General features: G+C 44.3%; 1 protein-coding gene across 2 annotated transcripts in view; it reads right to left on the reverse strand.

Moving 5' to 3' along the window:
* ABTB2 (ankyrin repeat and BTB domain containing 2) overlaps nt 1-18008 on the reverse strand; it is a 231092-nt gene that overhangs the window by 65178 nt on the left and 147906 nt on the right. For both annotated transcript variants that reach the window (XM_073604210.1, XM_073604209.1), the window contains 2 exons: nt 5043-5189; nt 1986-2199 (listed from right to left, as the gene is read on the reverse strand). In XM_073604210.1, coding sequence (XP_073460311.1) covers nt 1986-2199; nt 5043-5189 — 361 coding nt within the window. The remainder of the gene's footprint in view (nt 1-1985; nt 2200-5042; nt 5190-18008) is intronic.

Here is an 18008-nt window from a genome sequence, read left to right on the forward strand (position 1 = left end):
TCAGGCTTCTCTGACCTCTGGGGGAAATCTCACGTCTCCAAACTGGGAGCCCTTAGCTATACTCAGGCTTGAGTATATAATGACCGTAAACACCTGTGTACTCACACAGGCTGCTTGCATCAGTAAAATCCAGACACAGAATTGGAGGTTCCGTCACACCTTCAATCTCCAGGCCCTTTACCAGGTTTACAGAATCCAGAGAAAGCCAAAAACACAGCTGAGCTGAGTTTAGAAACAAGAGTCTGGAACAGTGTTATTCAACTCCAGTCCTCAAGGTGCCCTAACAGGTCATGTTTTCATGCTCTCCATTATTTTGCACAGGTGATTTGATCAGTTTCACTGCCTTAGTAAATACCACAGCCGTTTTATCTGAGGGAAATCCTGAAAACATGACCTGTTGGGGCTCCTTGAGGACTGGAGTTGAGAAACACTAGTCTGGAACCTCTCATTAATCCTTAATGCGAATCCTGTGTCATTTTCTCCTACATTTTCACAGTGGCAGGGCCTCGCACTGTCACACTACCTAAAATTGTATCTAAACCCAAAGACATAAATGTAATATAAAGCAGCTTAACAGTACCGAGATTAGGTGGCTGCATTGGTTTTTACTTCTCAGGTTTTTTTTTCTGCTATTTTCACCTTACGATCCTGCAAATAACACAATTCCTGTCCCAGAGGCACTTATAACAGTGGGGCTACCACAGAATGCAGTAGGCAACGGGTAGGTTTGGGGTAAGTTGCACAGCCTTGAGCACCCACGAAAACAAGTCAGCTGGTTGTAGATGTAGGGCCAGTGACCAGAGGGTTCGGATGGCTGAAGGCAACCAAAGTAGGAGGGCATCAGGAACAGACTGGAGATTGAAGTTCATCATGACTCTTACAGGCAGGAGCAGCAGCAGGGAGATGCTTCCTCAATGCTGTATGGAGGAAAAAAAAAACACAAATTGCAGACCAGACTCCACCCAGCAGGTGATGCCAACACTCCTACTAGAGCGTTTAACCAGTGGCGGGAAATGGAGACTAATGGCATGCAGGAAAGCGTTCCACAGCTAACTAAACCAGAACGGAGTCAGAAAAGCTCTGTATGCAGAACCTAGTTCCTAAAAGCCACGTCAAGGCTAGCCCCAAAGTGTCCAGTCCAAAGAAGCCTAGATGGGATGCGATCCAAAAAGCTAAGCCCAGGATGACCATGATAGATCACTGTGAATTGGAGGGGAAGCCTCCAGCAGTGGTGTGGCGTCCTGATTAAAGAAAACAGTGCTAGTAAAAAATAGAGAGCTCAATAAAATCCATCCATCCTACTAGGACAGTAGCAAAAAAACATGCCGGTAGTAAGAGGGGTTATACCCTGGGATGATCTACAGTTTTTGTTTGCCAGTTGTGATGGACTCGGGCAATTTCGGATCGTACCCGCCAGGAAGCCATCACTGCACACCGCCAATCATAGGCGGTGAGGTATTTCCCGACTGGAAGCTGCACATACACATGCTGACTCCGACTGGCGGCGTGCAGTGCCGGCTTCCTGGCGGGTTCGATCCGAACACGCCTGAGCCCATCTCTATTTGCCAGTGTACAATCCTCCTGTAGGTGGCAGTATAACCTGAAGGTTTAAGACTTCCTGTGTCCCTCAATGAACGAGAGAGAAATACATGTTTGTAGACCGAGGAACAATCGTAGCCTTTGTCAGCATTTTGTTGTTGTCTGTGTCCCTGTCCATTGTCCTGGGGACCGGTGCCAGGAAAATCTACACAATGGGACACAGATAGACAGAGTCTGCTTTAGCTACACACTGGCACATACAAAACACGCAGGAAAAATTTGACACCAAAACTTAGTCACTCGCTGCTTTTGTCCTTTAATTTATTTCTATATTTATCTGAATCTTTTATGTAAATCTGAAATGAATTTGAGTGATACATCACATGAAAATGTATTCTGAATTGTTACACTTCAGATGCCAAGTGACATATTGCAGGCATTCTTACCGCTCATTGTGAAGTGCCATTCTGGGCGGGTCCAGGTTGGGATTCTCCATGGATTCCATCTGTGAGCAGCGCAGGAAATAGTACAGTGTGTGCAGGGAGTCTGGGGACCAGGTGATGTGCTGCTGGGGGTGGCGGGCTTGGCGTACTGGGCTCATGCCGGGCCTCAGCGTGTTCAGACACTGCATGTGGTGCATGGCACGGGATACCAGGTCACCTACAAGAACAAAGACATGAATAAAGCAATCCCTTTTATGATGAATAAATATCATAGAGTCACATGCTGCATGTATGTACCTGGGGTCAATCAGCTGCAGAGTGTAACAATGTAAAGCGTATATAAACCCAAAAACAAAAAGGTAATATATTGTACCTTACCGGCCTGCAAATGTGGTAGCTGCATTCGTTTTTGTTTTTCAAGCTCTTTCTTCCTTTAACCACTTGCCTACAGGGCACTTACACCCCCTTCCTGCCCAGGCCATTTTTCAGCTTTCAGCGCTGTCGCACTTTGAATGACAATTGTGCTGTCATGCTACACTGTACCCAAACAAATCATTTTTTTTTTTATTTTCTTCACACAAATAGAGCTTTCTTTTGGTGGTATTTAATCACTCCTGGGTTTTTTATTTTTTATTAAAAAAAAAAGACCAAACATTTTGAAAAAAAAATTTTTTAGTAAATTTTGTAACTAAGTAATTTTTCTCCTTTACTGATGTGTGCTGATGAGGCAGCACCGATGGGCACTGATAGGCTGAACTGGTGGGCACTGAGGTGGCACTTATGGGCACTGATGAGGAGGCACCAAAATGCCGCACTTATGGGCACTGATATGTGGCACTGATAGGCGGTACGGATAGGTGGTACTGATGGGCACTGATAGGTGGCACTGATGGACAACACTGATGGGCATTGATCGACAGCAGCGATGGGCATTGATGGGGAGCACTGATAGGCAGCACTGCTAATGGGCACTGATTGGTGGCACTTGCGGGCAGTGGTGGGCAATGATTGCTGCCACTGGTAGGCACTGATTGGTGACACTGTTGGCGCTATATTGCAATTAGGGCACTTTTAGCGCTGTATTCGGCCGCTAGTGGTGCGGTTTTAACCCCCCACTGGCGGCCGAAAAAGGGTTAAAACCCCTCGTATAGCGCGGCTATAGCCACGGTATTACCGCGGTATAGCCGCGCTGTCCCATTGATTTCAATGGGCAGGAGCGGTTTAGGAGCGGTGAATACACCGCTCCAAAGATGCGGCTGACAGGAGATTTTTTCTTCTCCTGCCAGCGCACTGCTTCAGTGTGAAAGCCCTCGGGCTTTCACACTGAACAAAAAGCGGAGGCTGTTTAGGGGCGGTTTGCAGGCGCTATTTTTAGCGCAATAACGCCTGCAAACCGCCCCAGTGTGAAAGGGGCCTTAAAGAAGTGAAGACTCATCTAGCTGTAATTCCTGGGGGTCTTACCAGCCAGTTGCAACCTCTCGATGTTTCCATCAACAAACCATTTAAAGTCTTTATGCGAGAAGAGTGGAACAAATGGATGGCTGCTGGTAATCATGATCTGACACCTACTGGACGAATGAAGAGGCCCACTATCACTCAAGTTTGTGAATGGATGAAAACATCATGGCACTCAGTGAAGGAGGAAATCGTTGTACAGTCATTCAAAAAATGTGGCATTAGCAATGCCTTAGATGGATACTGAAGATTGTATCGTATATGAAGATAGAGAAGGAAGTGATGTCAGTGATTGTGAGCAGTTGAGCTTCAGAAATTCTGACACTAGCGAAGATGAGTTCTTGGGGTTCCCTGAAAACTAGAAGAGTACTCGAACCTTAAAGTCTCTCCTCATTTGTTAATGGCAGTGATGATGGTCCTTAATGCCATTGTTGACTGCTGTTCACTTTACATGGTTGAAATATTATTCTGTTATATTTTATGAAATATTTCAGTACACCATTTGGGTCAGAATATTTTTTTTTTCTCGTTTTTCCTCCACTAAAACCTAGGTGCGTCTTATGGTCAGGTGCGTCTTGTGGTTCGAAAAATACGGTAAGTATTTCTTCATTACTGAGGCGTTTGTGAGCCATGACGAAACTACACCACCAAATCAAGAAAGCATAACAAATCTTCAAAAGCTAAGAAAGCACTAACATGCAGAAACATGTCCTAACTTGCAGACTGAAAATGACTCACAAAGTGCAGTACAGTAATCATGTGACTTGAATCATAACGGAGAAATCATTGGAGAGCAGCATGGGTCCGATGGACCCTGCCAGTGTACGATGCTATAACTAGAATTTACAAAAAAAGTGTAAATACAAAAAATTCATGCTTTCAGATTTATAACTGTCTAATTAGCAGTAAAAAAGTCATAAGTTCTTATCAAATAATAATAATAAATTCCATTAAAAAAAAACACAACACAAACTACCTACACGGTCCATTGGACCCTGCCGGTAGACCGAGGATTAATATAGTCTTCCAGACTGCATACCCCCTGGATCCTACGTTGTGCCTGCTTGGCTTAATAGATGTCAATGTGACTCCATCCTCAGTGCAAATACCCGCACACAAGACATTGGGGTTGATTTACTATAGGCAAATAGACTGTGCAATTTCCAAAGTGCAGTTGCTCCAAAGCTTAGCAAATGAGGTAAAGCTTCACTTTGTAAAGAAACCCCCAATAACATGCAAGGAAAGTAAAAGAAACAGCATTTTTGCTTGCACGTGATTGAATGATGGAAGCCAGCAGAGCTCCGCTGCATTTACTAAGCTCTGGAGCAACTGCTCTTTGCAAATCGCACAGTCTAGTTGCCTTCAGTAAATCAACCCCACTATGTCCGGTCCAAAAGCTTATAGCACAACGGTGAAGTGCTTTTTTCTCCACCAGACTTTGCCACTTGGATGTCTATGGTTAACAATATCCTGGTCTGTGAGAAGCTGATATATCAAAGACCAGGTTGCCCAACTACATTTGAAAAATTGTGTGTGGGGGGGGGGGGGACGGACTGATTTGAAGTCATTGCATTCATTTCTTAAATATTATTTTTCCCTACTCACTCAGCTCTGAGATGCTGCCGACACATGTGGCGAGGAGTGATTGTTCCAAAGTGCGCAGTTCAAGGTGCGTGTACGCGTCTGTGGTGTCATCTCTGGAAACAGAATTGTCTTTATATGGGCTGAAGTATGGGGGGAGTGAGAGGACACCTAGAAGACAAAAGAAAATGGCATAACATCAGTCGGCTTCATTCCAAACATAAGACGGAATTATATTTTTAACACTACAATTTTGCAAGTTCTAGCAAAAAAAAAATAAAAAATAGATAATTGCTCACAAGAATTTAATTGCATGACATAGACTTAAAGGGTAACTCCACTTTCTTTGGGGACAAAATAGCAAATAAATAAATAAAACAGCATATACTATTGTTACACAAGTCATATTGTAATTGAATGTTATTCAAAATGACTTCTCTTTTCCATACTGCAGCTCTGTACTTTCTGTAAAATGCATTATGGCTACCTGGAAGCGTTTTGTACACAGATGGTGTACAGAACAACCCACAAATGTAATTTCCTGCTTGTGTGATTGGCTTGTTGATTTTTCTGCACGTGGAAGTTACAAGTCAGATTTTGAGCATCCTCTGCAACAAAAATGTTATTTTTGGAGAGATACTCCCAATAAGAAACCACATCTAAAAAGGGATGCACACTTAGCAACTTGAGTCCTGCAAGTGCAGCATCTGATTGATAATGATAAAATCATTCCCATTAGATTCACTCTGCACATGGACACAGGCAAACAGCTAAAGCCGCGTACACACGAGCGGAATGTCCGACAGAAAAAGTCCGACAGGAGCTTTTCATCGTCTATTCCGATTGTGTGTGTGCCTCATCGGACTTTTTTTTTTTTTTTTTAAAAACATGCTCTAAATATTTCCGACGGAACCAATTCCTATCGGGAAAACCGCTCGTCTGTATGCTGTTCCGACGGACCAAAAATGACGCATGTTCTGAAGCAAGTACGAGATGAAAGCTATTGGCCACTGGCTATTGAACTTCCATTTTCTAGTCCCGTTGTACGTGCTGTACGTCACCGCGTTCTGGACGGTCAGACTTTGGATTGACGGTGTGTAGGCAAGACCGCTTGAATGGAATTCCGTCGGAGTTTCATCGGAGAAACCTTCTGAGTTTATTCCGACGGCTAAACCGGTCGTGTGTACAGGGCATAAGTCTTCAAAATAACAAAAAGTAGGAATCTGCAACAAAGTTTGTTGAAATCCTTGCAATGTACATAAGATAACATAGTGTCTCTAATTGAAAACACTCTGCAACCTCTAATGAAGTGAAACACCATAGTGTTTTAAAACGCTGCGCAAAATGTTGGCACTATATAAATCCTGCATAATAATAATAGTGCACCTGAAGGTTCATGTGATCTTTGCCCAGATTTTAGGTCACATGCATTGGCTTGGCAGTTTTTCATTTGAAGAAAGTAACAGTATTTTATTAAGAAGGATAAAGTGATTTGGTAATGACAAATGCCTTATTGTTTCATGGAAAACTCACATTTTAGGTCCACCTTATCTCAAACTTAGAAAGACGTCAGTACCCCTAGCAGTAGGGGGGGGGGGCCTTTCCTATACAACCAGAGTAGGATAGGATTGCAAACGTGCCAAGGCCATGGAAGGATGTAAGTTTATCAATTAATGGTGATCCTGGTGATGATAAGCAGAGGGGAGAAGAAGGAGCAGCCAAGGCCAAGGAATGGGACAGACAGACATGGACACATACTACAGCATGGAGGCTTCAGTGGGCACACGGGTGATACAGGAAGCTGCAGAAATGAACGGTGGTGTCACCGTATTGGTTAGACAGTTTGGCAGGGGATGTGCGAGTCACAGAGGCAGCAGAATGGATTTACAGCTTAACTTCAGCCTTCCCTTCAGTGTGGCACAGTTGTACCGGCTCCTCTCCTGGACTCAAATGGCTTACTCTGATTTCACTGCACACAAGTCAGATAGAGCATACCTCATTTTCTGTCTGAAAGTCATAATCATCTAGCCCAGGGGTGCTCAACCCGTGGCCCCTGGGCCACATGTGGCCCTTGAACCCCTCTGATGTGGCCCTTAACCTTAAACCAGGGAAGGCATGCCTGGAGTTGGTAACCTGTTGATTGCAATCTGGGCTTGCTGACCCGCCACTGCAGAGCGTCAGAGTGCATCGAGCTGGTGCCTGCAGTGCCACCTCTCTGTCTCATTCTGTTTTACATTTGGACAGGAGGGGTAGCAAGGGCAACATATACGGGAAGCGACCCCCTGCATTTTCTTCCTGCAGCCACTGAAAGTCGGCTTCTCCTCCTCTCCCTCCTGCCGGAATTCAGCGGTTTCCGGAGGAAAAGGTTCATTATGCTATTCAAAATAAAAAAATTAGAAATTCTGAACCATTTTATTTCATTGTGGACCAGTTACCAAATCATTTAAGTGGCCCTTGCTATTCAAAGGCCCCCCTGATCTAGCCCTTTCCTCCCCATCTTGACTTTCCCTGGTCCACCCCTTTCATTCATAGCTACATAGTTGGTAAGGTGGAAAAAAGAAACCAGTCAATCCAGTTCAACCTGCGTGTGTGTATTATGCTAATACCATTTCTTAAATCCTTGTATATTGTGTTTGCGAAGATGTCCATCTCAAAAGTTTTTAGAAATTATTGACACCACCAGCTGTGGAAGGGAGTTCCACATCCTTACCATTCTGTCAGTAAAGAACCCCTAACACATTTTAGGGTTAAACCACTTTTCTTTCAACTTCAATTAATTGGATATCAGTTCTTTCAGTCATGGATGTTCAGCATTGCATGTGGGCGGTGCCTAAGGCAGATCGTGGTTTTCACAAAGCTGTAGCCCCTCCCACCAGTCATGATCTGCCTGCATTGCTTAGAGAAGCACAGAGGCCAGCAATGACATCACTGGGTCTAAAATAAGGTATGTAATGAAAACAGAAAGTTTTTTAAATGTCATTAGCATGGTGATGAAGGGGGAAGGGATAAACCAAAAAAATGCACTGATACCATTTTTTTTTTTACAATGAGTACAAGTAACGATACTGTTTTTTTTAGTACTCGCCGATACCAATTACTGATACCTACCAAAACTGTTTTGTTTTATCTTCAGCTGTCAGCAATGGTACAAAGCATTGAAAAGATATTTACAAATGAAATAAATTGATTTAGCGCTTTTTCAATGTGAAATGTGTAAATATATGTTAATATATATGTATAAAAATATTCAGTTACAAAGCAAACAAAAAAAAAAAAAAAGTTTTAATTGTTTATCGTTTATAAAATAGACATGAACAAAAGAAAAAAAGCAGGAAAATAAAAATTAAAATGGAGGAGGATAGGGGGTTAATTAAGGCTGATTAGAGTAAACTAAGGGTTATTAAGGGGTTAAACAGAGGAACATTTGTTCATCCCATTGATCTGCAGATGAAGAAACAGAAATATACAAAAAGAAACAATGTTTCTTTTTATTTTAGTGTTTCAGGGCTGAGTAATGTTGTTAATAAACATTTCCGGCTGCTTTTGTTTTTGACAGCTCCAATTACCGAACTTATTTAACACTGGGGAGACCCACTGACAGCTCAAAGAGCCGAGCCTGATAGTTTTGGTTTCAGGTATCGGTGCATTTGCACAAGTACCGATACTTGTGCAAATACTCGGTATCGGCACCGAAACTGATACCGATACTAGCAGGGCTTTTTTTCAGCAGGAACTAGGGGGAACTCAGTTCCACCACCTCTGGCTCAGGTCTTCTGCTCCCTGCTCACCACTATTACTTGGTAACACTGAAGTCCAGCTTCTGCATTTACAAGTGATAGGGTATCTCCCAGTAGCTCCCACAGGTCAGATCTTCTGCGCAGATCCCACTGAGTGCCAGACAGGGACAAGGGAGATACAGAACAAATAACCAGGGTTCAGTGCAGTCATGGGCAGGAGAGGATGCGTGGTAGGCTGCACCCTCTATGGTCTCCATTTTTTCCCCGATGACCAGTTGTTGATGCTCCTACTGCATAATCTCCCTTGCAAGTGACTGTAGTATAGTATAATATGCTTGGAGGTACTACAGCCATATAGGTGTTTCAGCTTAATATTGCAACAAAGGTAAGATATATGACAGATAGTGGAGCTTTTAATGAGGGGGGAGAAAATGAGGGTAGTGGAGGGAGGGGTTGTATGCAGAGGGAAGAGCTACTATTTGATGCCATTTGGCAGGTATGTGTGTGTGGTGGGCATGGTTGAGTTCCTGCACCTTTTCTCTGAGAAAAAAAGCCCTGGATACTAGTATCGGTGAAACCCTATTCCTAGGTAAAACCACTTACTTATAGGTACTGTACATTGTCTATGGCTGTTTGACTGAAGTTCCACTTAAAACCCAATTCTGGACAAAACATTTTTTTTACCCATGCAGAGGGGCTGTGCCAGCACTAAACGGCTTAAATGCGTGTTTTTTTTTCCTGCAGGGGGTTAAATGCTTGTTTTTTTCTAGAGGAGAAGATATCAGAGATATGCAGTTATTTATTTAATCCTCCGATCCTCCCTGCACAGTACCGGACTGGCACCCCCCGCGCTCCAGTGGTCTTGAATAGTGAACTGTTCCTGACGTCATCACGCTCAGAGCAGGCTCCATAGACTGAGAACAGTCCACCGTTGGACCGTGGGGGAGTGCCATTTTCTGAATGATCAAAGGATCGGATGAGTAGCTTTCTGCTCACCCCTAAACAAAAGGAGCAGTTGACCCATGCATTGTGGGCACAAGCCCCACTTCATGCGAAAATACATTTTCCCCCGGAGTTCAGCTTTAAATTTACTCCTGACAATTATACTCCCCACTTTAATTAATTTAAGATTAGATAGCATAAATTAATATCTTAACTAGTTGCTACAAACAATGCCAATTTTTCACGTAGCAGCTCCAAAGAAGACATAATAAGACATATTCCAGATCAGAGAGCAGACTAAGACCATTACAAATAAAACCTGTGCTTATTCTTGAAGAGCAGACATGAATAATCTGTTGGCGTAGAGCCCTCCTTTATATTCTTCCACTCAGCCATACTGAAGGCAACAAAAACCAGGAAGGATTTTAGAGGTGAAGGATGGAAATGTTTCTTCCAAATATCTTTCTGGGGAAGTTAATAACTTGAGCAGACAAGGAAACTATTCTAGTAAGTGGTATTTCGCCTCACGGCTGCCACGGCGCTCTACACGGAATGGATACGCCATAAAACGGAGGCCATGGACGACTGCTATTCAGATCACAAGTTACTAGATAGAAAAGGAGCGTTAAATCGCTGCCAGATGACAGCTCATTGACTGGAAGAGCCTTGTTTGCCATGATTTATCAGGGAATAAGATTTTCCAGAGTTACTTAGTGTGGTCATTAAAAGATCAGCCATTCGCCCTTTGATGGCACTGGAACGCACCCAGCGAGTGGTTTAGATACTGGCAGGATAGACTAAAGAGACCCTGGCTTGCCCATTAAGGACATATTGACAGCGCCTCTTTCACCACTTGCCACTGACATTTCTCTCCTACATGTAAAAATCATCATTTTTTTTGCCACAAAATTACATAGAACCCCCAAACATTATAGATGTTTTTTTTTAGCAAAGACCCTAGAGAATACAATGGCTGTCATTGCAACTTTTTATCTCGCACGGTATTTGCGCAGCAATTTTTCTAACGTTTTTTTTTTGGAAGAAAAACAGTTTTGTGCTTTAAAAACAAAAAGACAGTAGTTAACTCATTTTTTTTGCATAATGTGAAAGATGAAGTTACGCCAAGTAAATAGATGCCTTACATGTCACACTTCAAAATTGCACACGCTCGTGGAATGGCGCCAAACTTCAGTACTTAAAAATCCCCATAGGTGATGCAAATTTTTTACACGTTTTGAGTTACAGAGGAAATCCTAGGGCTAGAACTATTGTTCTCGCTCTAACGTTTGTAGCGGTGGTTTGAACGCCGTTTTCATACGTGGGCGGGACTTGCGTATGCGTTCGCTTCTGCGTGCGAGCATTCGGGGACAGGGGCGCTTTCAGTTTTTTTTTTATTTATTTTTTTATTGTTAATTTTACTTTTTGTTTTTGTTTGACACTTAAAAAAAAAAAAAAAAAAATGATCACTTTTATTCCTATTACAAGGAATGTAAACATCCCTTGTAATAGGAATATGGCATGACAGGTCCTCTTTACAGTGAGGTATGGGGTCAATAAGACCCCACATCTCAACTCTAGGCTGGGGAGCCGGAAATAAAAGAAAATAAATAAAAAAACGAGGCGGCGTCGTTTGTTTGAATGCAGAGGCCGGGCGTGACCTCATAATATCTTGCCGAAGCCTCGAAACGATCCTTGAGACTCTGGAGAGCATGTGGTCTGCTGGAAATCTCTATGGTAAACATCCGGGGCCGGCGGATCCTGTCTCCGGCTCACCAATGGAAGTGGCAAGTCGGTAGAAGCACTGGAGGGTGGCGGGAGGGGTTTGTTCCCTTTCGCCACCCGTAAGAACGATCAAGTGGTGGAACAGCCGCTATGATTGTTCTTACGGTGTAGGGAATCGCCGGCTGAAAAAGCCGATATCCGAATGATGCCTGTAGCTGCACCCATCATTCAGATATCCCCGCACAAAGCCAAGGATGTCATATGACGGCCGGCAGGCGGGAAGTGGTAAAAGGCTTTGTCTACCTTTTGGACCATGTTTAAAGTGGTTGTTAAGTCACTTTGTAAACTAGACACAATCCACTCTGTTAGAAAGCCTCCTATGCTGCAGTGTATGTGCTTTGTAAAAAATATGCCCATTTCTACCTCATTTCAAAGCGCCACTCACGTGACTTCTTGCTGCTCCCTCTCCCGATCTGACAGCTAGAGCGGGAGGGGCCGAGAATCCCCCACTGATGTCAGTTTTGGAGGAGAGAATGCTCTGCAGGTCTGAATGCTAAAATTTAATAAAATACACTTTTTAATGTTATTGTTGTTGGTGCATTTATTACATTTTTCCAAAATGTGGTCTATGCCTTTAAAGAGACTCTATCACCAACTTTTAAATACTTGCTTGCAGCATTTTCTATAAACATTTTTTATTCATTAGCAATCAGCCTTTGTACTTACTAGTAAATTTTACAATTCCAGGAGTAGTCAATGCCCAAGCATAGCCTCCCCCTTCCTTGCACATCATAGCCCCCTTCTTCTTCTGGGAATACATTCTGTGCTGGCCCAACTCCTCTGCCCCTCCCATCACCTTGCTACATAACCCTTTATGCAACTGCCAATGGAGAATAGCAGCCTTTTTTCAACCAGGGTGTTCACAGTTTGCTTCAGGGGTGCCTTGGCAAAATGCCTAAAAATTGCCCCAAAATTGTATATAAGTCAGTGGGTGGATGAACCCTGCCTTTTAGTTACACAAAGCCACAGGTTTTCATTGTACACCATTACAACCTTCCCGCTGCCAACCTCCTAATGACCAATGACATCATCAGTTGATAAGGAGGATGTTAGCTGTCTGCATAGCAGCCTTGTTTGACCCTTCCTTGCCTCTCTCCATCAACTTTGGGGTCTCATTAGCTAAGTGATAGAGAAAAACTGAGGGAGAGGAGAAACATTGGAATACTAGTCAGTACCAGTTTGCAAAAGTGTATTTGCTTTGGAAGAATAAATCACCTCTAACATTGGGTGTCCTATGTGTATTGATCTATTATGACGCGTACAGACGATCGGAATTTCCGACAACCAAACCGTGGATCTATTTCCGACGGATGTTGGCTGAAACTTGTCTTGCATATACACGGTCGCACAAATGTTTTCGGAAGTTCCGATCGGCAAGAACACGCTGACGTACAACACATACGACAGGACTAGAAAAAGTAAGTTCAATAGCCAGTGCGGCTCCTCTGCTTGATTCCGAGCATGCGTGGACTTTTGTGCGTCGGAATTGTGTACACACGATCGGAATTTCCGACAACGGATTTTGTTGTCAGAAAACTTGAGATCCAGCTCTCAAATTTTTGTTGTAGGAAATTCCGACAGAAAATGTCCGATGGAGCCTACACACGGTCAGAATTTCCGACAACAAGCTCCCATCGAACATTTGTTGTCGGAAATTCTAATCGTGTGTACGCGGCATTAGAATAGTTTTTATGTTTTAGAATGTGGCGCCTAAAGCAGGGGTAGGCAACCTTAAGAGGGGTGGAAATCTACCTGAACAGCATGGGAGAAGTCAAAGATCGCCAGGCACAGTGTCACCCCCTTACACCTGATTTAAACCTTTAATTGCCGTACTACCGTGTCGCAAACGTGTGCATTGCACAGCAATCATGGGTTTAAATCAGGTGGTGAGAAGGCAACATATTGTGTCCTCACCACCTATCAACACACACTCGGATCGCTTTTCAGAGGGGCGGCACTTGTGAATAAGCCCTTTGTAGCATTCAGCAGCAGGGCCCTTAGGGCTCATTCACAAGAAAAATTGGGGGTGGTAAAACAGCAGGATATAATAGAAGTCTATGACTAAACGCAGCAGGAAAGCTGCAGGTACACTGCACTACACCCACGGTGTGGATAAACTGCAGCACATCAGTGTGAAAGCAACCTTATACCATTATGCTCAGTGTATTGTTTCACACTGACCTGAAGATCTCTTCTTTCCTGCTGCTGGCACCACTCTGGAGACCGCTACCCGGGATAAGAGGTGGAGTGCAGTGGGTATCTCTCCGCATGGGACAGGAGCCGGCACTACAGAGGAGGCATCGGCTCAAGTGGCTCTTGCTCCCTACTACAGCTCCAACTTTACAAGTAGTCCCTCTGCATTGCACTTTGTTTGATGCTCTGGAATGGCGGGTCAGCAAGCCCAGACCGCAATCTACCAGTCACCTGTCCGCGATCTGCTAGAAGATCTCGATCTACAGGTTGCTGACTCCGGGCCTAAAGACTGTCCATAATTTTGGAGGGTGCCTAGAGATTGTCCATAATTTTGGAGGGTGCCTAGAGATCTTAAAATTATGGACAAGGTGCCTTGACTGAAAAACGGTTGAGAAACACTAGTATACAGTGTCACTGATAGTTCTGAGTCTGCTGGGGCTGCTGACATCACATCCAAGATGGCGGCACCCAACACCAGTCTCAGGGCTTTGGAGATTGACGTTCCTGGAAGTGTTGGATTAGTGCAGCATTTAGTGGTGGAGGTAGGTAGCAAATTTCTTCCTTACAGATATGTGCTTAGTACAGAGTTTTTTTATTATATGACAGGGTCTCTTCAAAGCCTATACCCCCGACCCAGTTATACTCATCTTCAAGGCACCCTCACTGCCCCTTTTTCTATTATAGACACAGCAAAACGCTTGGCGATTCCGTGTGTGGTGGAGCATGATGCAATCTCGGGCCTGGCATCATCAGTCCCTGTAAGCGCCAACACCAGGTATTTTGTGTTGCCAATACATAGCTTCCAATTGTCCCTAGTTTCAAGTGACGGTCCCTGATTTGGAACAATGTCCCTCTGCCCTCCTCATTTGGCCCTAATTTTGGTCTGATCTATATAGTTGTATATAAAATGCACTATTTATCTTTCAAAAAGTGTTTCCCGGTGCTAAACCTTTTATCCCATTTCCAAATCGCGGCATTTGTAAATGTCAAAAGCCAATATAAAGGAATAGTGGTAGTAAAAAAAAAAAAGCACTTGTGGGTTTAACTAATAATGCTTTTTGTGTATTTCTCCTTTAAGGGGGGCGTGGCAGGGGGTGTGTCCCATGGCTTCATAATTTTGCTAATAAGTGTCTCTCGTTCCCATCTCAAAAAGTTGGGAGGTATGCCAATGATATAGAAAGAGGTGTTTGAGGGAGCAAATTTTATAGAGACACTGTCACTTTGCCCTCTTTGCCTTTTTTTTTAAATTGGATATATTTTATAGCATAAAGTAAAAAATACTGTAAACTTTTTCAAAATGTATAGCGCAAAAAAATAAAAAAAAAACAGAGATGATCAAATACCACTAAAAGAAAGCTCTAGTTGTAAAGTAACGCAGTGCCATATCACAAAGAAATGCAAAGAAATGGCCTGGGGTGGTTAAGTGAAAATTCGCTTGCAAATGGAAAATTCACTGTACAAAGGGAACATGCTCTCCATTATCAAATCAACCGAATTAAACCTTACTTCGTGTTCTGATGGGTGTCAGGCAGAATGGTTAATAAAAAGAAATCCCAGTTTTAAAGACAAGAGGACTAGAGAATTACAAATAGAGGCGGCTGTGTGAAAAGCACTCTGCAAATCCTGCTGAATACAGTCACAGTGGATCATACAAAACACAGATTGGGGTAAATTGAATCAACTTTTGCACAGCTGCAGCATTTCTTGGATTAGCCATTCACTTACTACTTTTATTTGTTGCCTAGAGTTTTGCTTTACATTGTCATCTTGAAGGATGGCAGCACAAATGAGGTTTCATTTGGCAAAATAGACTTTTTTCTGTGTGCCAGTGATTAGTGAGTGCCCGCAAAGACTGATTACTGAGGAGCTCAAGGAGGACGTTCCACCATCATTGTGAGGACTCTGGGGACAAGGAAAACGAGGCCTGGCCACGCTCAGACGGACATCTGTATGAGATAGATAGAACTGTGCTATAAACAATACAATATACAGCACATATGCAATGCCTGCCAAACCAGTGCAATCCCCCTGGAGGTTCCAAAGTGTTCCAGCTGGAAGCTCGCACCTAAACACTCCGTCTGTTTTACTTTTGACTGAAGCCCAGAAGTGCTTGAAAACAGATCCATTTTAGCTTGTATTAAACCCAAGAGCCTCATCATCACAGAGGTTCCAGAAAGGAGAATATGATACAATTAGCTTTGCAAGTATATGGCTTTCACAGTCCACTTTAGAGAATTCGATCGTAAGCTCCATTATTTACCAACTAGCTTGTAATACCTAGCAAGGCAACACATTTCAGAATTAATGGAGAAGACAGTATTGTGCCCTCCTGACCCCCCCCCCCCTGTACTGTGCCCTCCTGACCCCCCCCCCCTGTACTGTGCCCTCCTGACCCCCCTGTACTGTGCCCTCCTGATCCCAGTGTTGTGCCCTCCTGACACCCCTGTACTGTGCCCTCCTGATCCCAGTATTGTGCCCTCCTGACCCCCCTGTACTGTGCCCTCCTGATCCCAGTGTTGTGCCCTCCTGACCCCCCTGTACTGTGCCCTCCTGATCCCAGTATTGTGCCCTCCTGACCCCCTGTACTGTGCCCTCCTGATCCCAGTGTTGTGCCCTCCTGACCCCCCTGTACTGTGCCCTCCTGATCCCAGTATTGTGCCCTCCTGACCCCCCCCCGTACTGTGTCCTCCTGATCCCAGTATTGTGCCCTCCTGACCCCCCTGTACTGTGCTCTCCTGACCCCCCCCCTGTACTGTGCCCTCCTGATCCCAGTATTGTGCCCTCCTGACCCCCCCCCCCCCATACTGTGTCCTCCTGATCCCAGTATTGTGCCCTCCTGACCCCCCTGTACTGTGCCTTCCTGATCCCAGTATTGAGCCCTCCTGACCCCCCTGTACTGTGCCATCCTGATCCCAGTATTAAGCCCTCCTGACCCCCCCTGTACTGTGCCATCCTGATCCCAGTATTGTGCCCTCTTGACCCCCCTATACTGTGCCCCCCTGATCCCAGTATTGTGCCCTCCTGACCCCCCTGTACTGTGCCCCCCTGATCCCAGTATTGAGCCCTCCTGACCCCCCTTTACTGTGCCATCCTGATCCCAGTATTGTGCCCTCCTGACCCCCCTATACTGTGCTCCCCTGATCCCAGTATTCTGCCCTCCTGACCCCCCCCCCCCTGTACTGTGCCCTTCTGCCTCAGCCCCTGTACTGTGCCCTTTGTCTTGATTAGTCTTTGGTTTATGGATTTTATTGAAAGTACCAATAATATGTATAATTCTATCAACTATTTATACTTTAATTCTTGAGAGTAGGTGCATAAATTGGGGCAGTGCTTCTTCAAAGCACTGTGTTTAGTGTGAAACGCGTCGACTCCTGGGTCCGGTACCTTGTCCTTGTGGCTGTCTGCTGTCATGTTTTGAAATTAAACGCGTTGGATTATTTCTTTGGTGTGCAGCTGTTTTCTTCTGTTCATTTATCTTTGGTGGCGAGCCGTGGTATTGTACCCAGCACTATTTGAACTGCAGTGATTGCTCATCTGGAGTTTCCTTCTTTGAACTGGTAGGGTGCCAGTGCATTACTTTGCCCAGGTGCCCGTAATGCTATTAACCCTGGTCACCTGGGTTCTTGTCCAGGCTGGTTGAGTGGCTCCAGAGTAGAGCTCCACGATTCTGGCCAAAATCAGAATCACGATTATTTTGCTTAGAATAAAGATCACGATTCTCGTGGCGTAACATCATCTTTCACATTATACAAAAAAATTGGGCTAACTTTACTGTTTAGTTTTATATTAAGCACTTCCCACCCGGCCTATAGCAAAATGACAGCCGGGCGGTGGTTCAGTTATTCTGACTGGATGTCATATGACGTCCAGCAGGATAGAACACTATTGTGCGCCCGTGGGGGCGCGCAGCATGGCAATCGGTGGTGCAGCGTGTCAGGCTGACAGACTATTGGCTACACCGATCTCGGTAAAGAGCCTCTGACGGAGGCTCTTTACCATGTGATCAGCCATGTCCAATCACGGCTGATCACAGTGTAAACAGGAAGAGGTATCCTTTGGGGAAAAAATACACTTTAATTAATTAATGACTTCAATACCGGGTACTTTCGCCCCTTCCTGCCCAAGCCAATTTTTAGCTTTCAGCGCTGTCGCACTTTGAATGAACTTCGATCTGTAAATTAGGTCAGTTTAACCACTTAAAGACGAATGCTCCGTGCACACGATCGGACTTTCCAACAACAAAACCGTGGAATTTTGTTTGAGGGTTGTTGGCTCCAACTTGTCTTGCATACACACGGTCACACAAATGTTGGCCAACAATTACGAACGTGGGAAT

Source organism: Aquarana catesbeiana, linkage group LG11 (assembly GCF_042186555.1).
Source record: "Aquarana catesbeiana isolate 2022-GZ linkage group LG11, ASM4218655v1, whole genome shotgun sequence".
Lineage (NCBI taxonomy): Eukaryota > Metazoa > Chordata > Amphibia > Anura > Ranidae > Aquarana > Aquarana catesbeiana.